General features: G+C 37.0%; 1 protein-coding gene across 1 annotated transcript in view; it reads right to left on the bottom strand.

Annotated features, from left to right (window-relative positions):
- The window catches only part of LOC139945846 (uncharacterized), a 42,511-nt gene that overhangs the window by 12,251 nt on the left and 15,661 nt on the right, over positions 1-14,599 (bottom strand). Inside the window, exons 5-11 of the mRNA XM_071943333.1 lie at positions 12,602-12,897; positions 7,119-7,367; positions 5,894-5,992; positions 3,981-4,166; positions 2,373-2,486; positions 1,894-2,037; positions 483-689 (exon numbers count right to left, since the gene is read on the bottom strand). Coding sequence (XP_071799434.1) covers positions 483-689; positions 1,894-2,037; positions 2,373-2,486; positions 3,981-4,166; positions 5,894-5,992; positions 7,119-7,367; positions 12,602-12,897 — 1,295 coding nt within the window. The remainder of the gene's footprint in view (positions 1-482; positions 690-1,893; positions 2,038-2,372; positions 2,487-3,980; positions 4,167-5,893; positions 5,993-7,118; positions 7,368-12,601; positions 12,898-14,599) is intronic.

The following is a 14,599-nucleotide window of genomic DNA, read 5'->3' as shown; positions in this document are numbered from 1 at the left end:
ATTTTTTCTCCGGCCAATTGAACTTTGTTTCTTCTTTATGACAGTTTAGGACAGTTTTAAAGAAAATTAAGCCAAATGCATTTATAATTTCCAATGCCAAAGTCTTTCATCTCTATGATGGCAACTTTGCCTCTTTTAAGAAAATCTGAATGTGCAGAGGAAACAGTAAAAAAAATTCTAACAGATCACCTGTGCTGTACATTCAAGGGGGAGTCATTTCTGACAACTGGGATCCAGATCTAAGGAGTTACATTGAAATAATGGCATTGCCACCTTTCGACAACCACTGGAGTCATATATTCCAAGGAGCTTTCGAGAACAGTATCCACAGTGCCAGACTAGTTGATCAGAGCCTGACTTGTTTTACTTGAACAAAACAAAACTAATATTTTGTTCACCAGGCAGACTTGAAAAAGTCTGATTCCAGAATAAAATTCTGAAACTTCTTAACTCTGTTTTGCCTTCAACTTGTCCATCCTCACCTCAGTATCAGCCTGCTTGAAAACCATGATCTTCCTGAAAACGTCAACCAGCCACTGGGGTCTTAGGATGATCATATTCTGTAGAGCAGCATCTAAGGCTCCAGGCTCAGGGTTGTAGATGAGGACTCCTAGATCATGGTAGAACTGAAGCATCGTAGCCACGCCCTGGTCCGATGAGATACCTACTTCATCTGCAAGCTGCTTCACCTGGGGTTGAATAAATAGGCCAAATAAATAAAAAAACATGTTAAGCGTCCCTGCCTGCTTCCTTTTAGAGGTCGTCTCTTTTATATTTTCATATATATAAAAAATTACTGGAAAAAAAATAATTAAATGTTACAATCTCACACGATTTATTACGATTTATCACACAAAAACAAAACCACGATACTCATTGAGTTATTGAAATAAATAATTAAATAAATGAATAAACAAAGAAATAAAGTGCAAAAACATAAATCAGTAAAGGCAAAAACATTCAGTTAAAAAAAAAAAAAAAAAAACGATACTACAGTAGTGGTAATTAAAAAAAAATGAGACTTCAATTTGTTTTCCCTGAATAATAGATCGAAATGTGTAGTACCATGCTTTAATCTCCACCAAAAAATTTTCAATGTGAATTCACTTAACCGTATTTTTTTTTTAAATATCAAATGAAATATCTGTGATCAATTCAAAATTTAAAGAAATCTTAATCTATAAAAGATGGTGTTATACCATGCTTCAATTTCCATCCACATTTTAGAGTGTACCTGAAGGGTAAAAATAATATATATTCTTTATCTCCGAACCAAAACTAACATCCATTAAACAATTATTTCATTGAATTAGTAGGAAAAAACCTCATGAATATGACATGTCCCCTTCCTTCGAGACGGCCAAATGTCACAGTCAATCCCTCCCACCCCCCCCCCCCCACTCATGATGTCCAAGGTTTTACTTTCAGTAAATATTTCATGAGGCGGAGAAGGAGTAGATCAATCGACAATCTGCCGTTTTAAATTTTTTAACAACTGCGCAATTATTTAAGAATTCTGCTCTATCTAGTGGCTGGTTCATTACAAGTCTGACATTTCGGCGACGGAAAAAATTGTTTGCCAATGATTGCTCTACATGGAACATTCTCATTCCATTTTTCATCTTCATTCGTTCCTTTGTTTGTTTTTGTCCCATTGATTGTCGTTTGTTCATTAGGGTGTATGTTTCTTTGTATTATTTTTGGTTTACTGCTTTGTTGTTTCTTTGAATGTTTGGTTGTTTGTTAATTTTTTCATTGGGGTGTTTGTTCCTTTGTTAATCTTTTTAGTAATTTTGTTCCTTTGTTCTGTCATATGTTTCTAGCCTGGTTTTTTTCACTTGTTTGTTCCTTTGTTTATTTTGTATTTGTTCTTTTGTTCCAATCCAAACTAACCTTTTCATAGGACAGGTAGTTGGTGCCTTTCTTAACGAGCTCAACCGTGCTGTGTTGAAACCGTAGCCACTTCAGAGGAATATGTTCACCCATGTACGATTCTTTTCTTGCCACTAACTCAATACACTCACGTAGCTTTACGACCTGTAATGTATCATAGAAAAATATTAGCTTCGTTATTACAAAAAAGACAAAACTGCCCGGCACGATCAACTTTTGTGTAGGGTGGTGTCACCCCCCCCCCCCCAATGCACGTCATGTTTTCCTAGCATTGAAAAAGAACAGAAAAAGGATTTGTATACAAGCCGCTTGCGGTTGCTATGGTCTCTAAACAGGTTAATCAATTGTTGAAAACTTGACACAACCAGGACTTGCCACCGCAAGCGCAGCAGTCTTGTGGAATTTTCAGAAATTTTTATCTGAAAGGTGTAGGAAAATTGAAGTTTCTAAAGATTACAAAGAGTTTAATTTCTGCATACCTCTTCATCAGCCTCATCGGAGCAGTTCTCGATGGCAAAGTCTGTTGGCAGGACATGTGACTGGTAAGGCTTGCCTTGAATACAGGTGCGGATCGCTCGGAACTTATCTGAAATCTTTAGTTTAAAGTGGAAAGTTTATTTAAATTGCACTTTAAAAGATATTCTCAAAACATTATGCACACATTTTCAGAAAAATGAAAAACTCTCTGACCTCCCAAGAAACGATGTAAAATGTAAATTTTGTCACAGTGATGCAAAAAAAGAAATTTTGTACAGACCTCATTTCGTATTGTTCTTGGATGTTTTAGTCTTTTATTCTTGTGAATTTTACATGGTATATCCAGGGTATGATTTCACAAAGCACTAAAATGCAAAGTATACAATGTACCTTTAGTTTGTTTTTAAAGGATTTGGGTACTTTTTCAAAATGTCCATACATTTACATTAAACTTACAGGGTTTGAAGATAATGATATTGGAAAGCTTCCCTTCAAATTTTACTTACTGAGGTGCTGTAGTTTTTGAGAAATGAGTAAAACAATGTCATAAAAATACGTTTGTAAATGATTAAAATAATTTTCATCTCATGAGACGAAAATTATTTTCATGACATTGTTTTACTCATTTCCCCAAAACTACAGCACCTCAGCACGTAATATTTTCAGGGAAGCTTTCTACAATCATTATCTGTGTAAGTTTAGTGTAAATCTGTGGACATTGTGTTTTTTGTCCTACAAAAGTTACATAGACCCTTTAACCGTTAGATTGTTTTAATCCTATACAAAATGTAGATATTAATACAATCAAACTAATCTGTTTGATTTAATTTCATAAGATAAGGGGTTCTTGAGATATAGCCAAGAAACCTGAAGCGGTTATGTCCGCTCAGAAAGACTAATCCGTAATTGGTATACACAATCTGAGAAACGTTTCATGCAGAAAAGTTTCTCAGATTGAAATGTTTTTTTTGCATCCCTCTCTCTTAAACCACATTTCTTTGAAGGAAATCGTTTCTCAAAAAGTTGTCCATTGTCAACTAGCTACAGTGCTTCTTACTAAGTAAGTTTTGATGATCATTCAGATTTTAAATTAATAACCAAAGGCATATCCTCCCTTTAAGATGAGTTGCCAATTGATACAATCACAGTGATTTGTATTGTGACATCATACTTTGCTTAGAAATTAAGATTGATACAAAGTAAAAGGGTTTTTGGACCTTTTTAAAGTTTTTAGCTAACAAATGAATTCCTACTGTGCATAAAGATTATGAATGTAATATAATTTTCATTTAGAATTTTCAGCTTTATTTTAATAGTTTTTGAGAAAAAAAGGGAAAATCACAGAGCAAATTTTTTTCAGGAGAGTTGCGCAAATCTGTTAAACATGCTTTTAAAAATAATTTTTGTCTCACATTTTACTCATTTTTAAAAAACTACAGCACCTCAGCAAAAATTACTTAACTTTAAGGGAAGCTTTCTATCATCGTTATCTTTAAACCGTGTAAGTCTTATGTAAATCTGTCGACTTTTGTGTTTTGTGTCATTCAAAAAGCACCCAAACCCTTTAAATACAATCTTAGCCCTTTGCAAAATCTCATTTGTATACTTACCATTCTCTGGCGCTCCACTGGATCTGCTCCCAGACTATTCTTATGCGTCCCAACGATGAATATTGGAGGAGACAGAGCAGTGTTATGAGGGGCGTTGCAGGCATTCTTGGCAGTGTGAGCGTGGATTGATCTCAGCCAGAAGTCTAGGTAGTTGAGGTTAGTGAACTTGCCCTGGCTCCATTCCACCTGGTTTTTTATATCATAACCAAATATAATTGATTGGATTGAGTAAAAAAAAACGCCTGTGCATAGATGAAGTATTACCTTCAAGGAGGAAAGACTCCTTGAGACCCATGAAGACGTCAAGTGCGTAGGTGATTAAGATTAACTAGTGTCCAGGCCTGATACTTCACAGAGGCAACGAAGGCGTTTGCCTCTTCGCCCCTGGTCATTGCCTTGGTGCCCTTGAAATGCTCCAGTAGAAATTTACAATTTCCTCATAGAGTGCCTTTTACCAAGGAGAATATGCCTTGGTGCCCTTGCCCTTTCAGAAATGAAGCATATATAATGTAGGCCTGAGTGTCTCCAGCTTGCGATTTAACAAGGATTCCCTGAAACTTTGAAACCACAGTACATGTGTTTTACTAACAGGTGCAAACAACATTAATTTTATGAGACAATAGAATTAGCTGGTGCAAACTGCTAACCAACACAAATTGTTAATAGCCTGACGTTTCGACCCTAGCAGAGTCATTCTAGGGTTGAAACATTCGGCCATTAAACATGTTTCCCAATCAATTTTGATAAACTTGGACAAGAAATTAGCTTCAAACCCCTTAAATAGTTAAGGCCTGTGGTTGCACATGCAATTATAAGCCCCCTTTAAGTTTAAGCTGCAACTTCTCAATGTCATCATTCATCATATATATTGGTTGTAAACACTTTTTCGCTTCATTTCAAACTACACTGATTGTCTTCTCCTTTCAACCATAGAATCATTCAATTTACAGGGCAACTAATCTCAGAATTTTGAGATTGATTTTGAGATGCGAGTAAGAAAACGAAATGATCCAGCATTGAAACTCACCATTTGTCATTTTTGTTTTGGGAGGAATAGATGACGAATCAATATGAAAAAACGATACGATAACTCCAGCATTTAAACTTCACAATTTGTCATTTTTGTTGTTGCACCAAACATATGGTGAATCAATTTGAGAAACTGAAATTGGCTAGTGATCTGCCTATTTGGTAAATAAATCCTACTTTTGTCAGTTTATCACTACAAGGTCGTCAGTTTAATTTGTATGAATTTCACAAAATTGCTTTTGCATATTTTTTAGAAGGTCCTGGTTAATAGAGTTTCATCTTCTAAGAAACACAGATTTTGTGGATTCTGATTTATTTCCACTAAGCTCCGCCCACCGCGCATGTGAGCAAGACACATGTCTGAACACTCCCAATGACATTCTGCACGATTCTGCCGCGTGTGCCAAATATACCCGCACGCATGACCGAGTTTGTCCAGCCACAATCATTGCTGTGATTGGTCAAATGGGTGAACGCGCAGTTTGATTGATAGGCCGGATCGGTCCATTGATAATGAAAGATATTAAACTGCAATTAACCACCTTAAAGTGCACACAAAACCAATGATCTGATCCGCTACAAGTGAAAGTAGAGAGTAATTATCTGAATCATTAGAACACTTTATGTGTCAATTTGGCTGTCGATGTTGCATACTCCAAAGGGAGATGGTTTAGGAATAAGGCTCAATGAAAAAAAGAGGACTAATAAAAGTTTATTTATTATTTATTTTAACATAAAGTAAATGTTTACTCCATGTTTGATGTACCATTACAAATTGCTACATAAATGGGTTTCCTAATTTAAAACCTTAATCCGTTGATGATCTGCCCCTAGTGGTGAGATTAAGTGCAATATAATAAGAACTTAGTACTATTATGACATACTTGCTCATGGCAGGTATCAGAGCGAGTCTCCACTGATGCCTCAAGGTCCTTGGAGAGGTCAAAGGTCAAGAGGTATATGGCTCTCGACGACAGGTAAACCTGATGACGAACAGAAAAGCAAGTTGAAATACAGACAGTCAGACACACCTTGTTAAATGCTTACCAACATCAGATTTTCCTCTTCAAACTCATCCCAATACACCTTTATCATGGTGTGACCATCTTGATTTTACTCTAATCAAAAACATTGTAACCATTGTGTGTCGTATCAGGGCCTCGGATGGGATTAATATCCTCTGCTCTCAAGACTTCCACTTGAAAAGACATCTGGCAGTTCAAATAGTAAGGTATCCAGGCCTTTGTAAAGCTAGTCCGAACAAAAAAGCATTGCTGGGCATACAGCTTGACTTCTTAGAGATTAGCAGTTGAACAAGCATGTAAGCCAATCAGTAGTACAAAAGAGAGTTGAAAAGCACCCATTGTATGACAGTAGGCACATTCTCTGCTAGTCCTTTGTTGATGTGCTAATCCTATTAGTGGACAATGATCTACCTAATGGAGTACGCATGTGTAAATTAACATGGCTACCTAACTAATGGTGCAGTGATTATCAGACATCCAAAAATGTATTCCACAATGAACTGTTTAAAATATCGAGAAATAATTGGTCCGAATTATATCCAGCGAAGGCTATACTCTTTAGTTCCATCAGTTGATGTAAAAATGTAAGAATCATCATACACATCTAGACAAGATGTAGACAGTGACGAACTAAGAGCAGTGTGGAAAGCTGCACATAATGCGCTAACCATCATGCAGAGTAGCCCAACCTGTGTAAACTGTTGCGGCACAGCCCTGCGTCAGTGTGGAACTGGTTCAGGAGGCACCATTAATCGCAGGGAAGGTTCATCATGGGTGGTGGGATCAGCAACCAGGTCATCGCTTTTCTCTGTCTTGCTTCCCCCTCCACATTGCACCTCCCCCTCCCTAATCACCCCTACCCCTCCCTAAGCACCCCTACCCCTGGGGAATCTAATGTCTTACCTGATGTAATGTATAGTACACAGACTGGCTAGTAAAGTTCAATATACTGAGATCAATACAGCTCCTCCCACCCGATGTCTCTCCTTCAAGACATTCTCTCCCCTCTTCCCTGTTTCCCCCTCTCCATTGCACCTCCCCCTCCCTAAGTGGGTCCCTACCCCTGGGGAATCTAATGTCTCACCTGATGTAATGTATAGTACATAGACTGGCCAGTGAAGTCCCATATACTGAGATCGATGCAGCTCCTACTGCCCTCCTGATGTCTCTCCTTCAGGTCATTTTCCATCTTCTCGCTCTTCTTCAGATATTCGTCGACGAGGAATGCCACCCTCTCGGCCAACACCTTGTCTAGGGAGGCGGTAAACTCTTCAAGGGTGGGGTCTCTGGTTGGAGGGGTTTCTTTGTTGTCACTCATGTCGGAGGAGTCAAGCTAGATAAAGCAAAGATGAATTAAAAAACATGTTAAGTTCATATTAAATTAGTTTCAAAAATAAATTACTTCAATTACCTTGAAATGTCCTTTAAAACAGGAACCTAAATAAATTAATAATTAGCAAACCTTCCTACCCTAAAGTTCATCTATTTATTTAAACAAAAAAATACTTTAACTTCCCATGAAATGGCCTTAAACAGGGACCAAATTAAAAAAGTAATTGCCAAACTGAAGACTGCTTTTCCGACCTTAAAATTGATATACTTGGTAAACATTTCATAAGAGATGACCAACCATTAATTACATCATTGGTTGCATAGAAGTGTTAATGGAACTAATTCTGAGCATATGTGTACTAGCCAGGAGTAGAAATTTGACGCGAATCCACTAATCAATTCACGCGTAGTACCCAAGTACTCTTTTGATTTCTCAGGGTTTGGATGTGTAAGGGGGAAAAAATATAATGAAAATTATCCATGTACATAGATGAATTTTCTAAAACAATGTGTAAAGATTCACTGTACAACAGGCAATTATAAAACTGGGCCAGGTTTGCGAAGGTTATTTATTTTCTGCTTGCACATGTACAACAAATAATGCCACACACACAAAGTACACATGTATGGACAATGTATGTATAGTGTACATAAAATGTCAATACGTTTGCCCTTTGTGCAAATAGCTTCTTCTTATAACTTCTTGGTGCAATGTCATCTCATTAGCTTTAACAAACAAATCACAGTATACTACACCTGGGCAAAATGGGATCTTAATTAAGACATAGTGTACATGTACACATTGCCTTTACAGAAGTACTCAAATATTGTCCATGTTATACGACATGCGCGGAGGTAGAATTCTACCTACAAGTGCATAGTATAAGTATGTACGTACATGTATGTCAAGCCTTTTTTTTTCTAGACATACATGTAGGGGAGGAAGCAGGGGAAAATGTCTCATTTAAAAAAATTATTTAACAAGTTTTGGAGATTGACATTTTTGATCATTGTGTACTTTTTCCCCTTTCTAATCAACAAAGGCATTTCAGACAAAAACACCTTTGCAAGACGCTTACTTCCATTACCATTATAATTAGGAGACTTTTGGAGAGAAATTACACAATTGTTTTGGAGGTCATTACCAAAGGTGACAGGCTCTACAAAAAATGAGTCACTTGTTGCAAAACCAAATTTCCAGTACAGGGCTGTTTAGTGATTGGAGGGTGAAAAACAATTGTATTTTTAAATTTAGTTTTATGTGTTTTTATGCTTCTTTGGGGTCTATTTTCACAATTTCTGGGAAAAAAATGTTTGTTTTTGATCGTTAAAGGTGAATAAAACACGTTCTTTTTGTTCATCCCGTAGACATCAAAAGTTGCTGTTTTTATTAAACGGGCTGTTTCCCCACTATGGGTTATTTTCATATTGTGACATAATCTATTTTTCAAATGGTCATAACTTTTGAACCAAACATCACACAAGTGTGCAAGATATGTCAAAATGAAGCTTGTTGTATGGTCTTTTCAACCACGTTTAAAACCCAATGAGATAATTGACCCCCTTGTGACTCATTTTTGCAGGGCCCATCACATTAAGTATGACCCAACCTTTAACAAGTAAATGCGACTTTGTAATGATCTACATGTACATGTATCTCCATACAGAAACCTGTCAGGCAAACAAATTCTTCTTGACTGTCACATCTACCACTTGTACGCCACTGCCAATGACATAAACATGTACGCCTTGAAATACACATTATGTTTGACATATATTTACAAATTTTGTTTCTGCCGCGTAACGTAAAATCTTAATGGATGAAATTCAACTACACATACAAGTACAACTGCACGTACATGAGGGGAAATTGGCAGCGCTGCAACCAATAAATATATTTTCATTAGTGTGGTGCCGCGGACGAAGCGATGACGAACATACACCGTCTGCTTCTGTGTACATCACAAAGCCACTATTCACAAGCGTTTACTTTAGGGATATGGGTTAGAATGATTGAATGTTTTGTTCTCGTCAAATGACCTGGACTGGAGTATACAATGTGATTTACGTATACTCACATTACACAATTGTGCTATTTTTATAAAATATGCCGATGCAAGATCTTTCGTAAGTTTGGCGTATCCCAACCAAAACAACACAAAGGAGGGGGAAGGGAGAATATTTCCACAAAAATATACTGCAAAAAAAGGTTTAAAACATGATGATGAGCTAAAATGTTTGTTAACCTTTAGAATAAAAAATGTGTTTTTGTGCCAACAAATCTTTTTTAAACATTGGTAACTGTAAGGGCAAAAAACAAAAAATATTCGTTATTCCCAATGCAAATTGACAATTTATCTTACAAACCTTTTTGCTTTTAAATTTGTTTTAAAACAGTGTACACTTTGAAAAAAAATTACAATTGCTGTTGCATTATTAAAATGTAATCAAACCCAATTTATATAAATATTGGTTCCTCTATTATACATGTACATCATTTATCCCTTGAGAAAGATGCTCTGCGGACTGAAACATTAGGCCATTTACAATTTTGTTATTGAAAAAGTAATCTGAAGTATAAATTGCAAGAAAAGTTTCAGGTCGTAGATGCTCTCTGGTGCAAACTAGACTATTTCAGAGACATTTTTGGCACTGTAAGTTCATCTGAAATTTTTAAAGTAAACCATGTCACGCCGTGAAAAATTATCTCAACCAAATCTTAGGATCACCGGATATTTTGAAGAGGAAAATCCGGAAGTACAGAAATAAATCCAGAAGATTCTCATTCTTGTACAATGTGTAACTGTTAATTCCACAAAACTCTGCTGTTGGATGGCCTCAATCCAGTTTAGCAGGACTAGCTGAATTCTTGCAAATCCAATAATGCCACCTGCCTAGCTAATAGTTTGACCATAGTCTGGTCTGGAATTGGAGGTCATGGAATTACATCACACTTAAAAACAGGGCAGTGCATTTCCTTTGGGAAGTGGGTGCGGCTTGCAGTGCTATTCAAGCACACAGTATAGACCATGTGACCTTTGTTTACAATAAGTGTGACCTTTTACATTACGTGGCTTTTCTGGCAGGCAAGATACCGCACATGTCATATTGGAAAGTTTACATTTTGTGTCATAATTTCCACATAAATCCAAAAATTATGAAAGTAAAAGCTGGACAAGTTTTAAGATGTGCCCCCTTTCATCATATCAAAAGTTGATAAGAATTAGACAGTGCAATCTCCATAAAATATAAGACTTTATGTTTTCTTCCATAATAGGCTGTGTACAAATCGTGCCTGCAGGAAGTTCAGGCTTGGTGGCTCTTTTGTATATGTCACAGGTCACATCCTCTACAGTCGGGTGCACAGGACTCAAGCAGGAAGAGTGTGGGTTCGAGTCCAGGTCTTGGAATTGTTTGTTCTTCAGCAAGACACTCAATACTAGTAACCTGCCAGTCTCTTGGTATCTCTCCAATAGAATGCGACATAAAAACAACTTATGATAGATTCATGCACAGTTTTGATACATTTCCTTATTCGAACCAAGGAGAAACCTGTTTACCAAATCTTTATATATAAAAAAAAATCAAGACTCCATTTTTGCCATAATTTATCAAGTCACATATGACAGCCAAATTTTTGTTAAGAATTCGCCCACAAAGGAGACTGGACATTTACAGACAAAAATTGATCCAATTTAGGACCACGCTCTCTTCAGGAAGTCAAACAAGAGATTGCCGACAAAATGGAATTTTTTTTTTTGGTGACAAAGACAGCCTGGTTGGCTGCCATGGCAACGGGCAAGGTCAGCTGGTAGATTTACTCCCAGCCGTTGATCATGAAACGATGATGGACATAAATGTAGGAGCAGTAGATGGGTTTCAATCTAGGCACTTAAGCTGGGGTGGTTTTTTTTTTTTTTTCTTTTTTTTAATTGGGAAGCGCTAGAGTCATAAATTGGAAATTGTTCGGCAGCACAAAATTGCAGACTGTCAACAAAATACCTGGAAGATTTCCTGTCGGGAGAGGTTGTTCGGGGAATTGATTAGAGACATTCATTTGTTGAGTTTAACCAGAAGGGTTGCAGTACACAATAAACAATTTAGATTGAATTTTTTAGATGGCAACCTGATTCAACTTTTCAAGAATTCTATCACCAAGTTTCTCTTTCAGCGCAATAAAAACAAGTAGAAGAAAAAATATTTTCCTTCATCAAACTTTTTTAAATATTTCTCTCCTTCCTCGCTGTCTAATAGAATGCCATCCTGCAGTTATGATTAAATTAATGTAGTGAATGTTTTTGCCTGATCCCTGTACCTCCGATTAGGTGCTGGGATCGGCTGATGTACAAATGCACATTAAGCCTGGGCGACTACTGCGACTAGTGTGCCAAAGTTGTGACTATTGATTATTTAGTCAAGTCACGACTACCGTTATTCAACTACTCGGTTAATCACTTCAACTACTACAAAAAAAGTCGCGACCTCCTGGTTGGTCAACCAATTCTGTCACTCATGACAGGTTCCTGCACTGGATCTTGAGAGTATCAATAGAAAATTAGTCCTGACTAGGGTTGAAGTTGAAAAGTTTTCTTTCAACAAATTGGTTGACACAATAACAACTGTAAAACCTAGACAATAAAAATACTTTACAAATTTTCAAAAGTGAACATGGCAGCCATGTTATTAAAAAACTAAAGTTGGTGTATGTTTTAAAAAAGTAAGAAGAAAAACAAACCATCTAAAAAGCCTAAACAAAGCATGGGAAAAGGTATTTCATACAAGTAGTATTGCAAAATAGAATTTAAAAGATATTCATAAATACCCCAGACAGTTTCTCTACTCCTATTGGTGGAGAGCGCATCACGTGAGGGTTTTTAAACAGTTGATAATGACCAGTGTTTATAACCGGCTGGCTTCCGCGTGTCAAGATTATCATGCGGAACGCAATTCATAGCTATTAGTAACAGTGCGTAATCTACTTCTAAGCGCGCGCGCATAATCTATTTCTAAGTGTGTGTGCGTACACACAACCCACGCACAACAGACTCTTCACAACGTTTTTGAAAAAGAGTAGTGACTCGTTCTTAAATGTCCGTTTAAAACCTTGCAGGGTCGTTGTCGTGCGCTAAAGGCCCGAGCCGTCACACGGCAATTCGACCCTGCCGGCTTTAAACAGTCGTGTAAGAACTCGTCGCTACCCTTTTATTCCCTTTATAATCATTATAATGTTCCTACCTCAAACATGCGGTTTGAATCAGTCACCTCCAGATCACTAATAACTTCTGCTTCGTGCTTGTCCTCGTCTTCCTCATCTGCCACAACCTCCTTTTCCTTGATTGACCCATCACTCCTCTCCCCCTCCTCCTTGGCTCCTTTCTCAGTAGTGTCTTTGCCTGCATCTTCCATCTCCGCAGCCCCTCTCTCATCCTCAATGATAAGATTCTTATCAGTCTTCTGTCGTCTTAAGAACTCATGGGCGATGTTGAGAGCTATAGTCTTGGCGTACTCCTCTTCTATTTCTCTGGATTCATCTACAGCGAAAGAAAATAGCAAAATAAATTTTAATCTCCAAGATGCACAGGGTTTGAATTTGTACACTGGATCAACAACCCAAGGCCAGTGGTTTCATTGTCGGGTCAGAAAGCTCAAAACAGGAAAAGTCTGGATGTCTTGTTTTTTTTATATATTTTAATTCAACAACTTTGTTTTTCAAAAGAATAATGTTCAAATGTTGAAATTGAGTCTCACAAATATCTTTCAATCCTGTATCACCCATAAGTTTCACCCATAAATCAAAAGAGATAAATCTTCTCTTAGAATGTTTTCAAAATCAATCATGACATTTCTAATTGGTGTTAAGTATCCCCGGTTTCCAAATCAGGCCGCCAAGCAGTATACTTCAGTTGGTGATAGGGGGGAGGGGGCCTAAAATGCAACCTTTATTAAGATATCATCGGATCTTTCCTGTTCCGATCAATTTCTTAATAGATATGCGCAACATTTGTGAAGATCATACACGTCTGCATTGGTTCAGATTTCCATTTAATTTGAAATGAAACACTTGCTCCAAACCTCCCTCAGGAGTTCCGTTTGGCTTATTAAAGCTTTCCATGGGATTCTTAATGATTTATAAATAACTATGTTGATAATCAGGGTAATCAATTATAGGATTTTGCAGCTAGTAGTATTTCCCTAAAAGGTTAAAGGGAAGGTACAAATGTACATGTTTGGTAATTACTCAAAACAAATATTAACTTAAAAAATAACTTGGTAATGAGCATTGGAGAGCTGCTGATAGTATAAAATATTGTGAGAAACGGCTCCCTCTGAAGAAGCATAAATTTTGAGGAAGAGGTAATTTCTCACTAAAAATAATAAAAGACTTCAAGCTAGAATTCTTTTTTCCTATCTGAAAGCACACAAATCCGCCCAACAAGGGTGTTTTTTTCTCTCATCATTTTCTCGCAACTTCAATGAGCAATTTAGCTCAAATTTTCACGGGCTTATATTTTATGCTAATGTTGGGACACACCAAGTGAGAAGACTGGTGTTTGACAGTTACCAAACGCTGACTTCCCTTTAAAGGGGACTTTATAATACAAAAATTACAGCAATGGGAACATTTATTAGCAGTGGCTCACGACAGAGGTTTTGTGATTAACGTTGTATGAGTCTCATGTTTCTCAAAAGAAAACTGCATCCGGGTGCCTTTGTTGTGTTGGCATTGTCCAGGTTTCTTTGTGACAAAGGTTTTCTCTTGAAACCGAAAAAATGTTCTGGCAATTAAAAAAAAAAATTAAAATGCACGGAAGTATCAGTAAAGACATATTTTAACATCCAAGTGAAGTGATTAATTCAAATGGTAACAATAAACAGTACCTCCCGACCAATGTCTAAAATGTCTACCATGTCTCAAATTATGCCAGGAAAATAGCATTTGAAGACCCATGCATATATATTCAATAGCTACAATCGAAGAAAGCACAATTGGCGGGCAAACAAAATCACTACAAAATCAAACAGTTATTTTGTAGTTGTTTGTTTTCAACCTCCACTGGTGATGTCATGCTATTGTCTCATCGCTCCATTTTTTTGCACGGATGACGTGATGGCTGTGATAAACAAATTTGCCCCATTCGTGCGAAATAATTTAGTGCTGGGACAACAGCAATACATCACAGGTGGAGGTTAAGTTGCATAATGTCCTTGGTGTACTCAATAAAAGGATGAATT

This window comes from Asterias amurensis, chromosome 13 (assembly GCF_032118995.1).
Source record: "Asterias amurensis chromosome 13, ASM3211899v1".
Classification (NCBI taxonomy): domain Eukaryota; kingdom Metazoa; phylum Echinodermata; class Asteroidea; order Forcipulatida; family Asteriidae; genus Asterias; species Asterias amurensis.
Note: the sequence above shows the minus strand (reverse complement) of the source record. Positions and strands in the feature narration are given on the sequence as shown.